This window comes from Pipistrellus kuhlii, unplaced genomic scaffold (assembly GCF_014108245.1).
Source record: "Pipistrellus kuhlii isolate mPipKuh1 unplaced genomic scaffold, mPipKuh1.p scaffold_m20_p_71, whole genome shotgun sequence".
NCBI lineage: Eukaryota > Metazoa > Chordata > Mammalia > Chiroptera > Vespertilionidae > Pipistrellus > Pipistrellus kuhlii.
In genome coordinates this window covers 878,122-901,264 of record NW_023425575.1, presented here as the reverse complement: position 1 = coordinate 901,264, position 23,143 = coordinate 878,122, and the positions used below count along the sequence as shown (strand labels likewise).

At 42.6% G+C, this 23,143-nt stretch overlaps 1 protein-coding gene across 6 annotated transcripts in view; it reads left to right on the top strand.

The window, feature by feature from the left end:
- The window catches only part of LOC118710218 (zinc finger protein 883-like), an 86,854-nt gene that overhangs the window by 60,463 nt on the left and 3,248 nt on the right, over positions 1–23,143 (top strand). For 2 of the 6 annotated variants that reach the window (XM_045575968.1, XM_036422698.2), the window contains exon 3: positions 15,220–17,473. In XM_045575968.1, the coding sequence (XP_045431924.1) occupies positions 15,220–17,267 (2,048 nt within the window). In that variant the 3' untranslated portion in view covers positions 17,268–17,473. Of the gene's footprint in view, positions 1–9,062; positions 9,715–10,504; positions 10,632–15,219; positions 17,474–20,287; positions 20,293–23,143 lie in introns of those variants that run through there. The other 4 variants (XM_045575969.1, XM_036422693.2, XM_045575966.1 and 1 more) reach the window with 4 other exon arrangements.

Sequence of the window (23,143 nt, the reverse complement as noted above, 5' to 3'; positions counted from 1 at the left end):
ACACACACACACACATTATTAATTTTTCACAGAGAGGAAGGTAGAGGTATAGAGAGCTAGAAGCATTGATGGGAGAGAAACATCGACCAGTTGCCTCCTGCACACCTCCAACTGGGGATGTGCTTGCAACCAATGTACATGCCCTTCGCCAGAATCAAACATGGGACCTTTCAGTCCGCAGACCGACACACTCTGTCCATTGAGCCAAACTGGTTTCGGCTGGTAGGTATTCTTGTATTTTGTCTTATGTACTTTTTATTTATGTTTGTTTTAATATTTATTGTTGTTTTTTCCCCCCAACCTTTGTGTTTACTTTGTTGTGTTTCTAGTTTTCTGAGGTGCCAGTATTTTTCTTTTTTTGAGGTATTTTTTTCATATTGTAGGTATTTATCTTTTTAAAATTGGCTATTAGAATTGCATTTTCTGAATTTTATACATGAGCTTTGGTAGAAGTCGTTTGATTTTGTCTCTAGACCTTTTTGAGTTCTCTTTTTATTTGGCTACCTTGGAATTCTTATTTATTTTTTATATTCAGTTTCTGACAGAGAGGAATAGAAATGGAATGGGAGGGAGAGAAGAAGGAGGGATATCAGTGTGAAGGAGATACATCAATTGGTTGTTTACAAACATGTCCTAACTGGAAATGCAATCTACGTACTGATATGTGCCCTGATTGGAAATCGAATCTGAGACCCCAGGACTATACTCCAACCAATTGAGCCACACTGGCTAGGGTATTCTGTGGTTATTTTTTGTTTTTGTTTTTAATATATTTTTATTGATTTCAGACTGGAAGGGAGACAGAGAGAGAGAAATATCAATGATGAGAGACAATCATGATTTGCTGCCTCCTACACACCCCCTACTGGGGATTGAGCCTACAACCTGGACATATGCCTTTGACTGGAATTGAATCTGGGACACTAGTGTTGGAATCTAATCCGGGACCCTTCAGTCTGCAGGCCTATTCTCTAGCCACTGAGCTAAACCGACTAGGGCCATTCTGTGTTTTTTAGAACAAAATTTGCAGTATTTTTCGAATAATAGGCCACTATGGTCAATGATAGCAGAAGCACATTGGTTGATAGAGGTAACTCTGACCTCTTGTTTTTGACTAGCTTTCTGCAAATATGTTTGCTCACCCAGTCTTTCCAGTTATTTGTTCTATGCAGTTGTCCTTATTTGGTATTCTGTATTACTGCTGTCTTCATTGTATTGTTATTCCCATTTCCTGTGGGGTTTTTTTATTCATGGATAACTGTCTAGTTACTCTGGGATGAGAGAAGATGGTCACATCTCTGATTCTGCTGATGTCATTCACATAGCTCTTTTGCCTATGATCTCATCTGTGCTGTGCTGTTGTACCACAGTGTTGACCATCTTTTTAATGTTTCTTTTAAGATTTTTATCATTCATCCATGCAATGGCTCTACTGGGAATTAAGCATTTCTGCATCACAATAGAAACATGACTTTGAATGACACAGTGGACTCGCAGGCAGTCTTGCTTGAGTAAAGGGCTGTTAGGGAGGTTTTTACACCCGAGCTTTGTTGTATTCATAACTAGGAACCTGTTTGGTTCCACAGTGTTTTGTTACCATTACCTATTCTTCACCCAATTCTATTTGTTTTTGCTTATTGTTGACACTTTGTCAACAACTCAGTTTTTTTGTGTTTTTTTATAAAAAAAATATATTTCATTGATTTTTTACAAAGAGGAAGGGAGAGAGATAGAGAGCCAGAAACATCGATGAGAGAGAAACATCGACCAGCCGCCTCCTGCACACCCCCACCGGGGATGTGCCCGCAACCAATGTACATGCCCTTGACTGGAATTGAACCCAGGACCTTTCAGTCCACAGACCGACACTCTACTACTGAGCTAAAGCAGTTTTGGCAACAACTCGGTTTTAATAGTGATCAGTGCTCACTCTGCTTGGATTTGCAGTCCATTAATAACCTAACCTCGCTAAATTTTTCACCTCTCACAGGGGTGGAATCTCTCTTTTTTGCCCTCCACAATTGGTCCATACCTACAGATCCTTAGAGTGCACACCTCTTGCTGTATTGAGGTAGAACATCACATGCTCTAATAGAATTGATGTTTAGGTTTGAACACATTCAAATTATTCTACACAGACTCACGTCAACATGAAAGTCCTTATGGAAGACATTTGTGGAGGAACAACTAGCAAACCCTTCCTCTTTTCTTTGTATCCCATGCTGTGCTTCTGTCCCTCCCTTGGGGAGATTTTCACCATTGACTGACCTTTGGGGCCAAGAAATATATAACAGCCATTTCCTCAGAGTCTATGGATCATGTCTAGTCATTACAAATATACATTTGTAGTGAAGATAAAATGTCAGCATGTACTTCACCAGCGTTTTTTTGTTTGTTTGTTTATTTGTTGTTTTTTGTGTGTGTGCGTGTGTGTGTTTTTTCAGGTTGCTGCTGTGGTGCAGAGTATGTGGAGACAGTGAATGAACAGGTTTCTGTAACAGAGTCACAGGCAAGGAATCCCAAGTTAGCCTTGTCTTCCCAGAAGAGCCACCCCTGTGAGAGTTGTGGGCTAGTCTTGGGAAATATTTTCCACGTGATAGAACTGCACGGAACACAATACAGACAGATACTGTTGAGGTGTGGGGCATGTGGAAAACAGTTTTGCCTCAGTGCACAATTTCACCAGCAGCATGTGAGAGAAGAGACTTCCATTAGAGGTGTGGACAGCATATCACTTGCAAACAGCTGTAATTTCAAGGTGTCTCATAATCATTTCACTCGTGGGGACATTGGGCAGGGTATACATACCTGGTCAGGACATAACAAAGTCATTAGCTGCAATCACACATTTATCCAGGACAAGTGTTTACATTCTGGAAGTCAGTGTTTTCTATGCTCTGAATGTGGAAATTACTTTACCAAATCTTCTAGCTTTCATTATCAACAGAGTATTCACACTGGAGAAAACACTTTTGAGTACAGTGAATGTGGAAAAACTTTTACCAACAGCAGTGACCTCTGTTGTCATCAGAGAGTTGACACCAGAGAAAGGACTTATGAGTGCAGTGAATATGGGAAATCTTCTATCAGTAATACTGCAACTCATGAACATCATCTTCATACTGCAGAAAGGCCTTATCAGTGCAGTGAATGTGGGAATTATTTTGCCAGTATCACTACCCTTCATCGTCACCAGAGAGTTCACACTGGAGAAAAGCCTTACAAATGTAGTGAATGTGGGAAATCTTTTACAACAATGCATAGCCTTCATTGTCATCAGAGACTTCACACTGGAGAAAGTCCTTATGAGTGCAGTGAATGTGGGAAATCTTTTACCCGGAGCAGTAGCCTCTGTAATCATCAAAGTTTACACACTGTAGAAAAGCGTTATGTGTGTAGTGAATGTCCAAAATCTTTTAATACCAGCACTGATCTTTGTCGTCATCAGAGAGTTCATACCGGAGAAAAGCCATATAAATGCAGTGAATGCGGGAAATCTTTTGCCAGCAGTAGTTGCCTTCGGTGTCATCAAAGGGTTCATACTGGAGAAAAGCCTTCTAAATGCAGTGAATGTGGGAAGTCTTTTGCCACTAGAAGTGATCTTCGTCGTCACCAGAGAGTTCACACTGGAGAAAAGCCTTATAAATGCAGTCAATGTGGGAAATCCTTTACCACTAGCAGTTATCTTCGTTGTCATCAGAGAGTTCACACTGGAGAAAAGCCTTACAAATGCAGTGAATGTGCGAAATCTTATGACTAGCAGTGAGATTCGTCGTCATGAGAGAGTTCACACTGGAGAAAAGCCTTATAAATGCTGTGAATGTCCAAAATCTTTTACCACTTGGAATGGCCTCCATTATCATCAACAATTTCACACTGCAGAGAAGCCTTCCTAATGCAGTGAGCATGGGAAATATTTTACCATTAAGACCTATCATCTTCAGAAGTTTGCACTTTGGAGATTTCTGAGTCCAGCTGTTTATTTCTGAGTTCCAAAAGACTGATCACCTTTTTTTTCTAAGTCATCCTTTTTATTCACTGCTTGCTGCAACCTCTGTTTAAGTCTATATATTTCTTTGACTCTTTTTTCTCCTGCTGAGAAACCACAGGTTAAACTGGCTGGGGAGACTTTTCATCTTCTAGTCTTCTCCGTAAGGATCCTGATCTTTCATGCTAACTCATATTTAATACAGTAGAGTCTCAATGGGAGAAAGGATGTGATAGAGGAAAACAGCTGTCTCTCCTTTCTCCTCCTTAAATTCCATTTTAATAGATCACTTTGCATTTTCTAAGTATTTTTCTGCTTTAATTTATGTTTCATAATACTTGTAGATTTTGTAAAGATATATTAGTAACTCATCTTTTTGCCTGATTAATATTCTTACCTTTGAATATATCACCAATAGTTTATCTATTTTTATGAATACTTTGTTAATAAAAGAGAAAGATGCAAATTGATCATACCTCCACGACACCCACCAGCCATCAGGAGTGAGTACCCAATGGCCCAGGCATGTGCCTTGACATGGAATTGAATCGTGACCTCCTGGATCATAGATCCATGTAGAACCAATGATCGACATTGGCTGGGCTCGCATCATTGATGTTTCTATCCCTCCCCCTCTCTCTTTTGATCTATTTATCAATATAATTTATCAAATAAAATGTAAAAAAAAACCCAAAATATTAAGATGTAAAACATTAAAAATATTCCAATACAAAAAAAAAATGTTTATTCCTCATGGAGAGTGGGCCTAAGCTGTCAGTTGAACATCCCCTGAGGGTTCTCAGTATGTGAAAGAGGACAGGCTGGGCTGAGGGACTATTCCCCCACGCACAGTGCACTAATTTTGTTCATTGGCCCATTTAACTGTCAAAGTAACCTAGGTTGTGTATTTGAATGTTTAAAAGATTTGCATTTTGTGACCTATACTGCTTATATAATACTATCATGGATGTTGTGGTTCAGTTGCTTTGATGCACTGAAGTGTTACCAGTTGGGAGTGCTGGGCCTGTGCCTGGGTTGTGGGCTAGCTCCCTGGAATGGGATGTGCAGGAGGCAGCTGGTTGATGTTGCACTTTGACAATCTCTCTTCATTGGCGCATCTATCCATATCTCCTTTTTGAGGTCAATAAATATATATTTTAAAAATAACAAACTGCCGAGACCGGTTTGGCTCAATGGATAGAGCGTCGGCTTGGGGACTGAAGGGCCCGGGTTCGATTCCAATCAAGGGCATGTACCTTGGTTGCGGGCATATCCCCGGTGGGGGGTGTGCAAGAGGCAGCTGATCGATGACTCTCTCTCATCGGTGTTTCTAACTCTCTATCTCTCTCCCTTCCTCTCTGTACAAAATCAATAAAATATATATTTAAAAAAAAAAAATAACAAACTATTTAAAAATAAATTGATTGTACCTTTGGCATTTTCCCACTAGTGTGTAAGATATTTATATTTTACACATTCAAGCAAATATTTTGTTTTGTCAATCATTCTTACTTAAACAAATTCTGTAATTTTTTCCTACCTCTCTGTTTTTTGGTTGTATTTTTTCTTTAGATTTATGGTGAACCTTTTCTCAGAAGTGTATTTTTTGAGTCTGTATCTTTGTTAGAGCATCTTATATGTTCTGCCTAATGTGCTATGAGTTTTCCAAATTTTCTTTAACAAAAGGAAAGTGGAACAACAAAGATGGCTGTTGGAATTTCATTTTGTGCCTTTTTTGCTGTAGGAAGTAAGCATTTTTTGTATTGGAATATTTTTAATATGTTTTTTAATATTTTAATTATTTTTTTCCTTTTTATTTGATAAATTGTGTTGATAAATAGATCAAAAGAGAGAGAGGGAGGGATAGAAACATCAATGTTGAGAACCCAGCCAACGTGGTTCATTGGTTCTACGTGGACCTATGATCCACGAGGTCACGATTCAATTCCCGGTCAAGGCACATGCCTGGGTCCTGGGGTAGACGCCCAGTGTAGTGTGCAGGAGGCAACTGATCAATGATTTTCTCTCATCATTGATGTTTTTCTCTCCCTCTCCTGGCCACTCCAGCCTCTCCTGCAGAAACATTCCCAGGTCAGGCACTTCTCACTCTGATGCCCACAAGTACCGTGGGGTACATTTTAGTAAGAAATAGGGACCTCTGAGAAGCCACTGACTGCTGCAGGGAGGCAGGTGCTGTGGGCACTCAGGTCTCATTGTGGTGGCCCCACCTGGGAATCCCCAGCAGAATCACTGGAACTCCCTGAATCTCGGTTGGCTGAATGTGACATGCAGATGATTGATGGCGCTTACTCTGGCCTCCCACAAGCTGAGTAGTTGTTGCCAGGGTTCCAGGGTTAGTTTATGAACATTTTATTTTATTTTATTTTTTTAATATATTTTATTGATTTTTTTACAGAGAGGAAGGGAGAATTAGAGAAATAGAAACATCGATGAGAGAGAAACATCGATCAGCTGCCTCTTGCACACCCCTCATCATTGATTTTAGAATTTTTAAGATTAACTGCACACATGCATACTAATCATTCCTTATTTATATTTCATGTGATTTTATTTTTAAAAAAATATATTTTATTGACCTTTTTACAGAGATGAAGGGAGAGGAATAGAGAGCTAGAAACACCGATGAGAAAGGAACATTGATTAGTTGCCTCCTGCACACTAATGTACATGCCCTTGACCAGAATCGAACCTGGGACCTTCCAGACAGCATGGCACAGTATATGGAGCAAAAATCGGGTCTGAGATCAGGTGCTACCAAGGTTTTGCTTTTCCTTTGAGATGTCTCCTGCACAACTGTGCCACTGAGAAAGACAGCTTTGTTCATTACTAAATGTTCAGCCGGACTTTATAAAATCAATGTGGAAGGTTCTGGACTTTCATTTTGAGGATGACGGATGAGCAGAGATAAAACGTGAAGGAACAGATGTCCATATGCTAAGTGTTCAAAGCTGCGATAAAAAGAAAACCATGATGGGGCGTTCATTGTTCCAGAGGGAGGGCTCCTTCCCCGAGCGAGCCTGCCTGCTTCACCATGCAGGCCTGAGCCCCGTCTGCCCTGCAGTCTGGTGAGGCCTAGGTGGAGCCCTTCTGGCTGGCCTCACTGGTCTAGACACAGTGGGTTCCCCAGCCTGGACTCAGCGCTCAGGAAATGTTTTATTATTTAAAAAAATAATAAAAAAAAAATATATATATATATATATATATATATATATATATATATATATATATATATATATATAATTGATTTTTAACAGGAAGGGAGAGGGATACAGAGCTAGAAACATCAATGAGAGAGAAACATCGGCCAGCTGCCTCTTGCACACCCCCTACTGGGGATGTGCCCGCAACCAATATACATGCTCTTGACTGGAATCGAACCTGGGACCTTTCAGTCTGCAGACCGACGTTCTACCACTGAGCCAAACCGGCTTTGGCTATTTTTTTTTTTTTTTTAATATTTTTCATTGATTTTTTACAGAGAGGAGGAGAGAGGGATAGAAAGCTAGAAACATCAATGGAAAGAATCATCATCAGCTGCCTCTTGCGCACTCCCCTACTGGGAATGTGCCCGCAACCAAGGCACATGCCCTTGACCAGAATCGAACCCGGGACCTCTCAGTCCGCAGGCCGACGCTGAGTCAAACCGGTTTTGGCTCAGGAACCGTTTTACAGGAAGGAGAGCCTAGGATTGCCATGCAGTAAGTGCAGGGGAAGGAGTGACGTGTGCGGTGACATGGACTGAACACTGGGATGGGCCAGCACTTGCCTCCCTGTTGCATTGATCCCTTCTGTGACCCCCTAGGGGGGCCATTCCCGTTCTCCAGGGGCGGGAGCGGGGACCTATGGGCCTGGCCGAGAGGAGAGGCCAGCAGGACTTGGGGAGCCGGATGGGGGGACTTGGGGAGCCGACGTACTAGGTGTTCCAGGCGGGGCGGGCTTTGCAGCGTTCAGAGTGGTGAAGGGGGAGCATGTTAAACTGGAGACAAAACGATGGGCTAAGCTGGGTGCACCCTCCTGTGCAAGACACTGTAGTCCTTTGGGTAGGAGTCCTCATGTTTGTTTCATGTGGAGGGTATCATGCGCAGGGAGAGGCCCGGGCCAGTCCTCCCTGAGCTGAGTGGTTCTCCACATTTCTCTGTGCTCATGCCTCTTGCCCAGGGGGATGGCATGCTGGCTCCCATCTGCCCCTGTTGGTGGGAGGACCTCTGAAAGCAGGGAGTTGTCTGCTTTTATAATGTGTTATTTTTATAATTGGAGAAAAAAATAAACTGTATTTTAAAGCAAAAAAAAATTTTTTTTATTTGTTTTCCTGTTGCTTTCAGAGAACTGAAGAAAATGCTCAAGTCTCAGGTGACTGTGTGTGTGTAATCCTCTAAAGATTCCCCCCCTTTTCTTTCTTTCTTTTTTTTTTTTCTTTTTTACTTCTCCTGCCTTCCCTCAGAGATTCAGCCTGTAATTCATGTCTTTGATGCCCTCAACTTGTTCTCTATTGTTTGCAAAAGATGAATAATTAGAGCCGGTGGCATCAGATGGAATCCAGCTTGACTAGCTAGTCTCACTGTAGCCCAGGCTAAGCTGATGCTCTGATTTTGTGACATTAACTGTGCTGAGTGGATTCAAGGGAGGCAACATACCGTGTTTCCCTGAAAATAAGACCTACTTACAGGTTTCCTTCTGAGTGAAATATAAAGCATCCCCCCCGAAAATAAGGGCCACCCCCCCCCCCCCCAGGCTAAACATGAGAGATTTGGTCCACTGATTCTGAAAGAAATGGAGTCACAAGAAATTCACCAGGAAATTCGGGAATTGGATTGTTATGATGATGTTCCAGAAGATGATATGATTGTCATGGAATAAATGAGTAAATTCTTGATACGGTAGGATTCACAGTTTGTCTGGTTTGTGTTGACAATTACCGTACTACCATACCGTATACAGGTAATAAATTTCTTTTATTTTCATTTGACAGTAAATGTGTACCGTATTATTCTTCATGGAAAAATAAGACATACCCTGAAAGTAAGACCTAGCGCATCTTTGGGAGCAAAACTTAATATAAGACACTGTCTTATTTTCGGGGACACAGGGTAGTTTTTGTTAGAAAGGAGCAACGTTCCCCAGCGACATAAGGCCCAAAGGTGAAAGGCCTGAATGAAGAACAAAATGCATGTTATTCTGAAAGACCAGATCCTGAAGAAAGATATGCAAAACCACCAACTAAAGGGAGACACGCAGGTTTCCCAGAAACAAACTTGGCCTATAAGTCACCTCCGCTGAAGGTCCTGGAGGGCCCTTAGTATACTTGGTGTATACTCACTCAGCCTGGATTGAGCTGTGGAAATACAGGATCCCCGTCTTGGAACGTAGGAACTACATTACCCAGAAGGCCGGGCGTGGAATGACAACGGGCTCAGCCAATGAAGGCTCAAAGGAGACGTTTCCGCTTGGCCGCTTCTGTAGGGCGGGACCGGCTGGCCACCTGGTGGGGTTTTGTCTTCTCTCAGTTTTATTCTCAGGCGGCCGGGAGCTCCTGGTCTCAGCCTCCCGTGGAGAAGTCTGGAGAGTGGTGTTTCCCGCCTCACAGCCAGAGTCGCCACCGGACCGGGGCCGGGACAGGCACCGCCATTCCCGCGGCGACCGCCGCTCCCGCCCCGCGCGGCCCACAGAGCGCGATGGCGGCGCCCGCGCTGAGGAGCTTCGCTGAGGTGAGTTCCTGTCCCCCGGGCCCCCCGCCTCCTCACCCCGCACCCCACAGCCCGGTGCGGGCCTGTCCCTCCTGCAGCTCCGCCCGCGGGGAGGACCGTGAGGAAGGCGGACGGGAGGGAGGAGCGCGGTGGCTTCTGAGGATACAGCCAGTGCGGGGCGGAGGGGACAGGGGTGACCGGCCTCTGAGGTTCCCCTGAGGGTGTGGCTGTGAGGATGGAAACAGAATTCAGAGACGGGCAGGGAGGATTTCAGAGCCGCAGGCCCTGCTCTCCCCAGGCTGTGGGGTCCATCAGGAAACTGGGGTTGTGCCAGATCCTTCTGAAATCCCCCCAAGCTCTCTCTGGATGCCATACGCCAAGGTCATGGATGAGCCCTGACAGGTCCTGTGCTGTGGAGCAGGAAGGGGGCAGAGCTGAGCAATGAACCTGGGGTCTGAAGTGGGAGATGGGGTCAGACAATACCCAGTGGTGTGCACATATGGGGAAGTGTGAGCTGATGGTCCCCGGGACCTGGTGTGAGATCTAAAGAGTGAAGCATAAGCTCAGGTTCCCCAGAGCTTAGATGGTGTTTCTCTGCTGTCCCTCTTCCCAGCCCATGTGTTGTGCTGAGGACAGTCACAGTGAGTAATGGGACTGTGATGAGAGAGCAGCCTGCACTGGCATTAGGACCAGGTGTCCACACTAAACTGGGGAACCCTGGAGGAGGTTCAGGGTGAGGACAATGTGTAAGGAGTAGGATGGCTAGTTCTCAAAATTTCAACTATGGATTCAATTGTCTCCATTCTGAAAGGTTGGAGTGACCTTTGAGGACATTGCCCTGTACTTCTCCAGGGAGGAATGGAGCCTCCTGGATGAGAGTCAGAGACAGCTGTACCTGAATGTGATGCTGGAGAACTTTGAACTTGTATCCTCCCTGGGTAAGACCCTCACTCTGACTTGGCTTTGCATTTGCCCAGACCCCTTCACCTCTAGGGGGTACTATGTCCTCACCTGTGGACTGAACACATTGCCTGATTTTTCCAGTGTTCTCCATACTTGGCTATTGTTGGCAGGGTGGTTTTGTTTGCACTGTTCTATTCCATCCCTTTAGTCACAACACCTGCTGTGGTGAACTCATAGGGAAGGGTTTCTGGTTGGTTGTGTGTCAGGGGATCTAATGAATTCCACCTTTACTAGTGAGTTACAGCATTTTTGTAATATTCCTGATGGCCATTTATATGTATTTTCCCCTCCCATAATTGTCTCTACATCCCTAGTCCTAATTTTAACAGTATTTTTTGGCTACTCAGTCTTTTGAATGTCTTTTCCAGTTTTTATATTAAAGTACATGGCTTTTTGCATTTGCCTAGTTGTTCTTCCCAAATATTGCATTCTTTTTTCTTTTCTTTTTTTAAAATATATTTTATTGATTTTCCAGGCCAATTGGCTGTGAGGATCAGCTGTATCTATGCCGGGAGACAGCCTTATTCAAAAGCCTCTGTGCTCAGCTTGGATGGGGCGGAGTTTCAGGGTGGAGCCTACAGCCTTGGCTTCCTGTCAGCCCCGCCCTATGAGGTTCCTGAGCCTCAGTGTTTCTCAATGTCCTTTGGTACTCACTGCTTTGGTACTCGCTGCAGGCACCTCTGAGAGAAAGGTGCCCTCGAGTTTCGCCCACTACCAGACAGTCTAATTTCTCTCCCAGTGAGCCCGGAACTGGGGTTCAGTGCAGTTGGAAGTGGGGTTCAGTGCAGTCCGGAGCTTTTGTCTCCTTCCCGCTAGGGCAATCCAGCAGCAAACAGTCCATCCTCTGCACGCAACGTGCCCAACTCTGGGGCTCTGTTTTTCTCCGCTCCCCTGAGTTTCCGCCTTACAGCTTAGAATCCCTCTGTATGAGGCTGAGTCCCCAGGGTCTGGCCCAGAACTGGGGCTCAGCACAGTCCGGAGCTTTTATCTCCTTTCTGCTAGGGAACGCCAACCAGGCACTCAGCCGCCCCTCCTCTCCGGCTCCATCCTCTCCCCACGTGCGCACCATGTCTCCATACCTTAGGCTTTTACAGCTCCTCTGATTTTCCTTCTGGTTTTCTCTTTCCTTCTAGTTGTAGAATTTCCAGTCAGTCAACTTTACTGTAGTTCTGGATGATGTCCACTTTATATTTTAGTTGTATTTTTGGAAATTGTTGTGTGAGGCTGCAGTTAGGCATTTACGTATGCTGCCATCTTGGTTTCTCTGGCCTCATTTTTTTTTAAATAAAATTTTTACCCCTCTTCTTTTCTCCCTTTTCTCTCTCTTTCTTCTTACCCAGCCAACATCTTTAGTTTTTCCTGGGATTCCCATAATGCAAATATAGATTATCTTGATGGTGTATTCTTAATTCAACTTGCTGTATTCTTTAAATTTATTTTTCTTCTTTTTATCTCCATTTGGATGACTTCAAGTGACCTATTGTGGACATCACATATTCTTTATGTCTGCTTTTGATGCTGTTTATTGCATTTTTTATTGGATTGGTGAAATCCAACATTTCCTGTTTCATTCTTTTTTTATGATTTCTGTTTAACTGATATTCTCCTTTTGTTCTGTGTTGATGTCTTCATTATGTTCATTCTTTTTGTGTTCTTTTATAGCTCCCAAATATTTTTAAAGAATTCTTTATAAGGCTGTATGTAGATCTCCAATTATTTGATATTGATTAGTAAAAAATTGTTGTGTTGTCTTGATGTTATCCTTGTTTTTAGTCCGGTGTTGATGTCTACTCATTTGATGAAGCAGTTACTCCTTTCAACTCTAGGACCATTTCTAGCTCAAGAAATACATTGATTGCCATATGGTTGTTGACTGGGTGGGGTATTGTTTCAGGTTTGAGAAAGTACCAGTAGCCTAGTTTCTTCAAAGTCCCATTAGCTGAGGTCAGAATAGCAAAGATTATATAGGTCCACAGTGGATTTGGCAGCAATTTTTTTTCTTTTCTTTTTTAATGACAACTGGTGGATTTACTATCTTTTCCACAGTTGAGGACATTATTGATTTTTATTGCATTGCTGGGTGAAGTTGTTGCCAAAGGGATTTCTTTTGGAATTCATACTGACAACCTTTATGGGGTCCTCTGATTGTGTAGGTATGGTAGATATGGGGAATACATAGATATTGCAGGGTTTCCTGTAATTCCTAAAAACACAAATTTCCAATGTTTTTCATAGAGCAGGCCACAAAGTTAATGTTTGTGTAAGTGCAATGGTTGATAGAGAAAATTCTGATACTTGGGTTTGACCCTAGTTATCTATAAGTGTGTTTGATAACCCATTGTTCCATTGGCCTTTTTTTTGCCCCACTTACTTCCTTTCTGTCTTAATTTCACTTTTTAAAAAATATATATTATATTGATTTTTATACAGAGCGGAAGAGAGAGGGGTAGAGAGCTAGAAACATCGATGAGAGAGAAATATTGATCAGCTGCCTCCTGCACACCCCGTACTGGGGATGCGCCCGCAACCAAGGTACATGCCCTTGACCAGGATCCAACCTGGGACCCCTCAGTCCCCAGAGTCCACAGGCTGACGCTCTATCCACTAAGCCAAACCGGTCAGGGCTAATTTCACTCTTTAAAAAAAAAAATTGCTTAAACTGATTTGGCTCAGTTCAGTGGATAGAGTGATGGCCTGCAGACTGAAGGGTCCCAGGTTTGATTCCGGTCAAGGGCATGTGCCTTGGTTGCAGGCATGTCCCCGCTGGGGGGTTATGTAGAAGGCAGCTGATCAATGACTCTCATCAGTGTTTCTAGCTTTCTATCTCTCTCCCTTCCTCTCTGTAAAAAATCAATAAAATATATATTTTTAAAAAATTCCTTATTTGTATATATTATTCACTATTGCTTTTCAGAGGAATTAGAAGGTAGTAAGGGAGACAAACAGAAAAACATTGATGGGAAAGAGACACATTGACTGGTTGCCTTGAGTTATGTGTCCTGATGGTGTCGGCAGCTTATCACAACCCAGATTTATCACTTTGACGAGGAATCGAACCATCGACCCTTCGCTATGCAGGCCATCACTCCAACCACTGAACCAGCCAGGGTTTAATTCCCCTTGTAGTGGTTTTTGTTCATGTCTGGCTGTGTACTTGTACTGGGAGTGGAAAGCATTCCTGTATTTCTCCTTCTGCCATCTTGGTGATGTCACTCACATAGGTTTTTTTCCTGTATGTCTTCTATGCTTTGTTATTCTACCAAAGTGCTGGCCATATATCTCTTTAGTTTTTCCTTTTGAATTTATATCAGCTGAATTCCCATGGTGACTCACTTGTGTTTTAGATGGGAAGAATAATTTGTGTAACACAGAAGAAAGATGACTTAGTGTACAACACAGTGGACTCACATGCAGCCTTGCCTTGGTGAAGGATTGTTGGGGAGGTTTTGACCCTGTTAATGTCATAACTATGAACTCATTTTGTTCAATGGTGTTTTATTATCACTGCCCATTCTTCACCCAATTCTTCTCCTTGCTTGTTGTTGGTACTTTGAAAACTACTTAGTTCTAACAGTGATCATTTCTAATTGGATTCCCAGCCCACAGATAACCTTAACTTCTCTAGACTTTCCAACTCTACCTCTTACATAGGTCTCTCTTTACTGTACTCCAACATTGGTCCATGCCTGCAGAGCCTTAGAGTGTACATGTGTTATTATACTGATGTTGAACATTATGTGCTCTAATACAATTGATTTTTATGGGTTTGAACACATTCAAATTATTCTACACAGACTCAAGACACCAGCATGAAAGACCCGAAAGAAAGCCATTTGGGGAGGAACAATGTACAGACCCTTCCTCTCTTTTTTGTATTCCATCCTATACTTCTGTTCCTCCCTTACTGAGATTTTCACCATTGACTGACCTTTGGGGCCAAATCCTATAAAATAAAAGCATAATATGCTAACTGTCTAGTTGACTAGTTGACCATTCAACCAATCAAAGTATAATATGCTAATGATATGCTAAGGCCATTCAACCCCTCGCTATGATATGCTCTGACCACCCGGGGAAGACAGTCGACCAGTTGACCAGTTGCTATGGCATGCACTGACCACCAGGAGGCAGATACTCTGACTGGTAAGTTAGTTTGCTGCTGGTGTCCATCTGATCGGGACTGAATGAAATGGGCCGGACACGCCCTGAAGCCCTTTCACGGTTCATCCCCCGCTGGCCAATCTCCTGCATCTCTCCCCAGCCCCAATCATGCACCTGGCCCACCTGGCTTGCGCCCGCTTGCAATGTATGACCCCTTGGGGGTTGTCATAGAGCTGGTTTTGACCCGATCCTCCAGTACAGGCCAAGGGATCCACTGATACACGAATTCGTGTACTGGGCCTCTAGTACTGTATAAAACACATTTCCTCAGAGTCAACATTACTTGTCTTGAAAATCATTCTTTGGAAATCATATCTAGTCATGACAGATAAATGTTTGTGGTGAAGATATTCTGTTTTCATAAGGTCACCATGTACCTCACCAGCCTTTCTTATTGTGCAGGTTATTGCTGTGAAGCAGAGAATGTGGAGGCACCGACTGAACAGAATGTTTCTGTAAGAGTGTCACAGACAAAGAATCCCAAGTTAGCCTTGTCTTCCCAGAAGAGCCACAATGAGAGTTGTGGACTAGTTCTGGGAAACATTTTCCAATTGATTGAGCTGCAGGGAACACAACATGCACAGATACTGTTGGCGAGTGGGATCTGTGCAAAACAGTTCTTTTTCAGAGAAAAATTTCATCAGCACCATGTGAGAGAGAAGCCTTTCATTAGAGAAATAGACAGGATCTCACTTACAAACAGCTGCAATTTCAACGTGTCCCAGAATCATTTTACCTGGGGGAAGCTTGGGCAGGGCACCCTTACTGGGTCAGGACATGTCCACCAGGAGACTACGCAGACCAAGGAAAGGCCAAATGATATTTTAAAGTGTGGGGTGACATTTCAAAGGAGAAAAGATTATTACATCAGAAAAGAATATGAAGAAGACATTGGTTGCAACGACACGTTTATCAAAGACAAGGGTGTCCATGCTAGAAGTGGGTGTTTTGTTTGCTGTGAATATGGAAAATATTTTACCAAGTGTTCTAGCTTTCATTATCAGAGACTTCACACAGGAGAAAGGTCTTATGAGTGCAGTAAGTTTGTGAAATCTTTTATTAGTAGCAATCATCTTCATTATCATCAGACAGTTAACACTGTAGAAAAGCCTTATAAATGCACTGAATGTGGGAAATCTTTTACCACTAGCAGTAACCTTCGTTGTCATCAGAGGGTTCACAATGGAGAAAAGCCTTATCAATGCAGTGAGTGTAGGAAAGCTTTTACCACAATGCAAAGCCTTTGTCATCATCAAAGACTTCACACTGGAGAACGGCCTTATGAGTGCAGTGAATGTGGAAAATCTTTTATCACTAGCAGTAACCTTCATTGTCATCAGAGAGTTCACACAGGAGAAAAGCCTTATAAATGTAGTGAATGTGGTAAAGCTTTTACCAGAATGCAAAATCTTTGTCGTCATCAGAGACTGCACACTGGAGAAAGGCCTTATGAGTGCAGTGAATGTGGAAAATCTTTTACCACTAGCACTGCCTTTTGTTGTCATAAAAGAATTCATACTGGAGAAAGCCGTTATCAGTGCAGTGAATGTGGGAAATCTTTTACCACTAGCAGTAACCTTCGTTGTCATCAGAGAGTTCACACTGGAGAAAAGCCTTATAAATGCAGTGAATGTGGGAAAGCTTTTACCAATAGTACTGACTTTTGTCGTCATCAGAGACTTCATACTGGAGAAAGACCTTATAAGTGCAACGAATGTGGGAAATCTTTTACTGATAGCAGTAATCTTCATTGTCATCAGAGGGTTCACTCTGGAGAAAAGCCTTATAAATGCAGTGAATGTGAGAAAGCTTTTACTAGTAGCACTAAACTTTGTCGTCATCAGAGAGTGCACACTGGAGAAAGGCCTTATAATTGCAGTGAATGTGGGAAATCTTTTATTACAAGTACTGACCTTCGTTGTCATCAGAGAGTTCACACTGGAGAAAGGCCTTATCAGTGCAGTGAATGTGGGAAATCTTTTACCAGTAGCAGTACACTCCGTAATCATCAACGTTCTCACACTGGAGAAAGGCCTTATCATTGTAGGGAATGTGGGAAATCTTTTATCACTAGCACTCAACTTCGTTGTCATCAGAGAGTTCATACTGGAGAAAGGCCTTATCAGTGCAGTGAATGTGGGAAATCTTTAATTACTAGCACTCACCCCAATTGTAATCAGAGAATTCACTCTGGAGAAAGGCCTTATAAATGCAGTGAATGTGGGAAGTCTTTCACCAGGTCAGATAGTCTGCATGGTCACCAGAGAGTTCACACTGGAGAAAAGCCTTATGAATGCATTGAATGTAGGAAATCTTTTACCCGTAGAAAAGAACTCCGTGAACATCAGAGAGTTCACACTGGAGAAAAGCCTTATAAGTGTAGGGAATGTGGTAAATCTTTTTCTAGTAGGGGTGGCCTTCATAATCATCATAGAGTTCACTCTGTATAAAGACCTTATGTGTGTAATTAATGTGAGGAATTTTTCAGCTAATTGTCTATATTTGCTTTGCACAGATGAATTCCCATGTGAAAAATTTATTACATGTGTAGAAAATGTACTTTTTTAGTTAGGTTTTAACAATATGGAAAAACTTGTAAAATCTCATTAATCTGAGTTGAATCACATATATTTAAACATAAACTTTATTGAAAGTTCCCATAAGTATAATTGTTTTTGTTTTTTTATTCTGGAAGTGTATGTATCTATTTTGCACTTTAAAAATATATATTTTTATTGATTTCAGATAGGGAGAGACAAAGATAGAAACATTAATGAAAGAGAGAGTATCATTTATTGGCTGCCTCTTTAACTTACCCTACATGGTATCATGCCCACAACCTGGGCATTTGCGCTTGATTGAAAGCTGACCCAGGACCCTTCTATCTGAAAACCGTAGTTTTATCCATTGAGTAAAACCAACTAGGGCTATTTCATCTTAAATACCAAGATGTCTTGACAGATCTGTCAACTGTTGCTGAAGATATTTCATCTGTACCACCCATAAGTTCCCCACAGTTGGCATCAATCACCATACTCACGTGCACTGGGAAGCTCTGTTGTCTGATTTGTTGAAGAAAATTAGGAATACCTGATCGCTTAGGAGGTCTTCATTCTTTTCACTCTCGTGAGTTGGCATGTAGCCCTGTCTTAGTGTTGGCCCAGAAATAAAGTATTGCAGAAAGGTAGCCAGTTTTAGGGACATGCCTTCACTAAAATGCCAGTGATGAATCTTTGAATGTGTAAGTCACCAATGCAAAAAATGCCAGTGTCATGCCTAAGTCTTTAATCCTGGGTGTTCTGTTTCCTGTGTGGAGTAGTTTTTAAGGAGATCTGGGCTCTGCAAGCACTATGAGGTGCAAAACATTTATAGGTGTCAAATATTTTTTGCCTTTGAGGGAACTTTCTGGTGCAGAAATTAGCTCAGCAGTTTTTGTCCAATTTACATTACTGCCTGTACTTTACTGGGAAACACTGTAGACTCTGTAGTCCTCATGTGAAAATGGATGCTTTGAGACACAGAGATCACTGCAATGAGTGTATGGCTATGACAACCTCACCTGTGCCTGGGAGCAGCATGAATTTTTTTCTTGTTTCCAAGGAATGCCAATACATTTTAAGTTGAATCTCTTGCCTGGCTCAAGCAGCAGCCTCATGGAAGTTCAAAACCTGGTCTAAGTCTATTGTTGGCGCTTGTGCCCCTGGGAATAATGTTACTTGAAGGGCATTGAACCATTTCCTAATTTGGGACATGGGATTTTGTTGAGGTCAACGAACAATGTAGTAAAAAGGCACAAGTGCAGTTTTTACAATTGTGTTGATTCCTGAATTCTTCACTATTGAGGGTCTTCGGGGGCCCCCAGCTAACAAGAGTTCCTTCTGCATCTTTCTTCCCATGATGCTTATGCATATATTTCTTCAAAGGATCACCAGGTAGTTCATACAAGTTTGGAAACGTTGCCAGAAGACAAGTTGTAGTTATGGATATACCTCCTCCAACTGTATCTTGCTTCATGCTCAACCATGAAGGCACAAGCTGCGGCAGATAGCACCATTTTAGAAGGAGACAAATAGACATCTACCTGCTCACTACTGACCATCTATGCGTATCGAGGCATTGTGTCCTCTCTTTTTGCTCAGCCCCTCTCACCCAACCCCATCAGAGATGTCTGCCTGTTCTTTATGGGTCTCTTTCTATAGTGTGTTTTTTCTCTTAGCATAATGTTCAGATGCAGCTATTTGGGACCATACCTTAAGGAGACCCAGTCCAGCCTCCACTTAAAATTTGTAAGCATGAGCTTGAGTGCCTTTGTCCACTGTTCCTCCCTGTTCAGGTAAGTACTGATAGAGTAGAATTCACCGGATTCTGGGTCCTCCATCAGGCCCTGCTCCACGTGGATCATGCAAGGCCTGCAGAGAGCTGGCTCTCCTTCTTGGCCTCAGTGAACTGCTGCATGCAGTTGAGGAAGGCCACCATGGCCTGGCCAGACTTGCCCAAGAGAGAATTCTTCCCCCAGTGCAGAACAAGGGCAGCGTTCGGGGTCCTCTATCAATGACTTCAGGTAGGAGTGGTCTCCATGGAGATGAGCTGCTACCTCTGAAACTGCAGACCCACTGTGTTAGACAAGGCCATGAGCAGCAAAGCTCTGTGTGCCCAGGCTGTGCTGATCTCCCTCCAGCTCTCGAGGACAGTGGGGACACTACCCAACCTGAAGGTATTGATGATGGCAACGGGGCCATAATAGCAGATCTCAAACACGGCCTTGAAGGCATTGGTTTTTTTCAGCCAGATAAGCTGAGTTGTGTGTGTAGCAGCTGGTACTCCACACTCCAAAGCTCATCCTGCAGTTCCAGTTGTTGCCACCGCAGTTCACTGGGGTCCCTGTGGTACTGCTTTCCCTCCTGCTCCAGCATCTTCATCTCTGCCTGGGCCGCCTCCAGGGCCACAGCTACCCTGTCTTGGTTCTTCTCCATCTCCTCCACCTCTTGGACCAGCCTCACTTCCTCCAGCTCCACAACCTCAGCTCCTGTTCCAGTATCTCCCTCACGTCCTCACCTAATCCATCCCTGGTCTCCCAACAGCATTTGCAGGTCTGACTCTGAGGTCCTAAGCTAACTGTCCAGCTTCTCCAAGAGACTGTCAGTACAATCCTCACATGTGATGGTCTAGCTCTTCACCAGATAGGTTGTCACAATGGCCCGTCATGGCCCTCTGGGTGTTACTGAGAGTCCTCCCAGAGGCCAGCTTCCTGAACAGAGTGAAGTTGCTGGGACCATCCCCGGACATCTCGCCATCAACAGGGATGGTCCAGCCAGAGGCACTACCCTGGAGCTCTTCCAGGTCTGTCTCCACCCTGGAAAGCAGAGCCTTCTTCTGGAGTGTCTCCCACGTCCCCCTGAGCTGATGGGAAGTTCAAAGCTGCAGGTCAATTCCCGAGGACAGCTTTAGGGGCCGGCGGCAGAAATGGCAGATGAAGTGGTTGGAGGACATGGTTGAGGCCTTGACTTTCACAGTTGACTCTAAAGTTCCCCAAAGTAAAAAACTTTTATGGGGCCTCAAACATTCTTTGCCCTTGAGGGAAAAGTATGGCATAGAAATTACCTTAGCAGTTTTTGCCTAATTTACATTGCTGCCTGTATTTTCCTAGAAAACACTGTGGACTCTAGGCCTCATGTGAAGATGGATGCTGTGAGACACAAAAGATCACTCCAAAGAGTGTTGCTGTGACAACCTCAAGTATGTCTTCTTACAGCATGAATACTTGTCTTGTTTTCAGTGGATGCCAGAACATTTCAGGGAATCTCTTGCTCACATTTTATAGAGGGCCTTGTGCCCTAATGCCTTTAATTCTATGGGTGATGGTTACTGGATAAAAGGCCATGGCAGTTAGGGGAAACCCTTTCAACGCAGAAACATTGGCCTAATGGATTTTGGCAAAGACTGTAGCCCATTAGATGGACTGTTCTTCAACTAAACGTGCATCCAGGACTGTTTCTGAGGAAAAGTCAACAGGAGCGGTGTGTACACAGACCTGAGGATCTCCAGGCATGTTTACCATCTCTTGATACAGTCACTGTCATTGAATTTAAGCAAGAAGTTTTGTGGATTTCTGTACCCTCTTAGATGTTCACCTCAGAACGATCGGTGTCTTTAATCCAGGGATGTGGCTTCTGTGATCCAGCCAGTATTCCTGTTGGTTTGGGCGAAAATTCTTCATTGTTATATTTTCTGTTACTGAGGCAAGACTCTCGCCCAGAGGGAATAGGAAGGTGGATTGAATATAGATTTGACAAACCTATTTTTCCAATAGAGTTGAACATACACACTTTTTTATCTGCAACCATTTTTAAAAGCTATGTGAATAAAGTATGCCTGTTTAGTATTTCATGAATCTTGATGTGTGCGTGAAACAAACCATCGTTATAACACCTTATTGGTCACTGTGAACTTGCTTCGTGACCATTTTTTTAAAATGTTTTATTGATTTTTTTTACAGAGAGGAAGGGAGAGGAGAGAGAGACATCGACTAGCTGCCTCCTGCACACCCCACACCAGGGATGTGCCTGAAACCAAGGTACATTCCCTTGACTGGAATCGAACCTGGGACCTTTCAGTCCGCAGACCGACGCTCTATCCACTGAGCCAAACCGGTTTTGGCTTCGTGACCATTTTTAATCTGCCTTGTTCTTCACAGCTTTCCTATTGACCATTGCTTTACATCTCATTTTAATAGATCACTTTGCTATTTCTAAGTATTTGTTTTTTATGTTTCATAAAGACTGATATTTAGTAAAGATATATTAGTAATATTTTTTTGACAAATATACTTACCTTAAGTATATCATCAACAGTTTGCCCATTTTTATGAATATTTTGTTATTTCTAATAAAACTAGTTCAACCATTTTTGCATAATTCTTTATATAGATATAAATTTCATTTAACTTTGTCAAAAATTCATTGCATAATCTAGGTCATTGTGTATTTGTTTAAATTTACAAAGATTAGCACTTTGTGCTCTAAACTCAATATACCGTCATGGATGTTGTGGCTCACGTGTTTGGGTGTAATCCCATGCACAGTAGTGTTACCAGTTGGATTGCTGGGATTGTGTCTAGGTTATGTGTTAGCTCCCAGAATTGGGTTTGCAGGAGGCGGCTGGTTGATGTACTCTCACATCATGTTTCCCTCTTTTTATTTCTCCCCAAATTAATAAAATTGTCTGGCATTTCTCAGTCATTGAGCTTTGACCTATGAACCAGGAGGTCATGGTTAGATTCCCAGTCAGGGCACATTCCTGATTTGCTGGCTCAAATCTCAGTGTAGGGTCTGCAGAAGGCAGCCAATCAATGATTCTATCACATCGTTGCTTCTATCAATCTTTGTCTCTCCTTTTCTTCCTGAGATCAATAAATATATATTTTAAAAATCAATAAACTAGCTGAGACCAGTTTGGCTCAGTGGATAGAGCATCAGCCTGCAGACTGAAAGTCCCAGGTTCAATTCCAGTCAAGGGCATGTACCTTGGTTGTGGTCGCATCCCCAGTGGGGGTGTGCAAGAGGTAGCTGATTGATGATTCTCTCTGATCGCTTTTTCTAACTCTCTATCCCTCTCTCTTCCTCTCTGTAAAAAAACAATAATATATATTTTTAAAAAATTTTAAAAATCAAACTATTCTTTAAAAATACAAATAAACTGATTGTATCTTTTCACCAATGTGTGATGTTTTTATATTCCACACATTCTAGCAAATATTTTGTTTTGTCAATTATTCTTTTTTTAAAAATATATATTTTATTGATTTTTTTTACAGAGAGGAAGGGAGAGGGATAGAGAGTTAGAAACATCCATGAGAGAGAAACATCGACCAGCTTCCTCTCGCACACTGCCCACTGGGGATGCGCCCACAACCAAGGTACATGCCCTTGACTGGAATTAAACCTGGGACTTTCAGTCTGCAGGCCGATGTTCTATCCACTGAGCCAAACCGGTTTTGGCAATTATTTAAACGTTCTGTAATTTTGTCATTCTACCTCTGTTGTTTCATTGTATTTTTTCTAAGAATTGAGAGAGCCTTTTCTCAGAAGGTGAGTCTGTGTCTTTCTTAAAATATATATTCTGCCTAATGTGCTGTGAATTTTGGCAGTTTTCTTTAACAAAAGGACAGGAGAACAACAAAGGTGGATGTTGAAATTTCACTCATTTTGAGCCCTTTTAGCTTTAGGAAATTATTGTGTGTGTTTTTGTATCGGAATAATCTATTATTTTTTAAATAAATATTTTAAGAGAATTTTATTTTAAATATATTTTATTGATTTTTTTACAG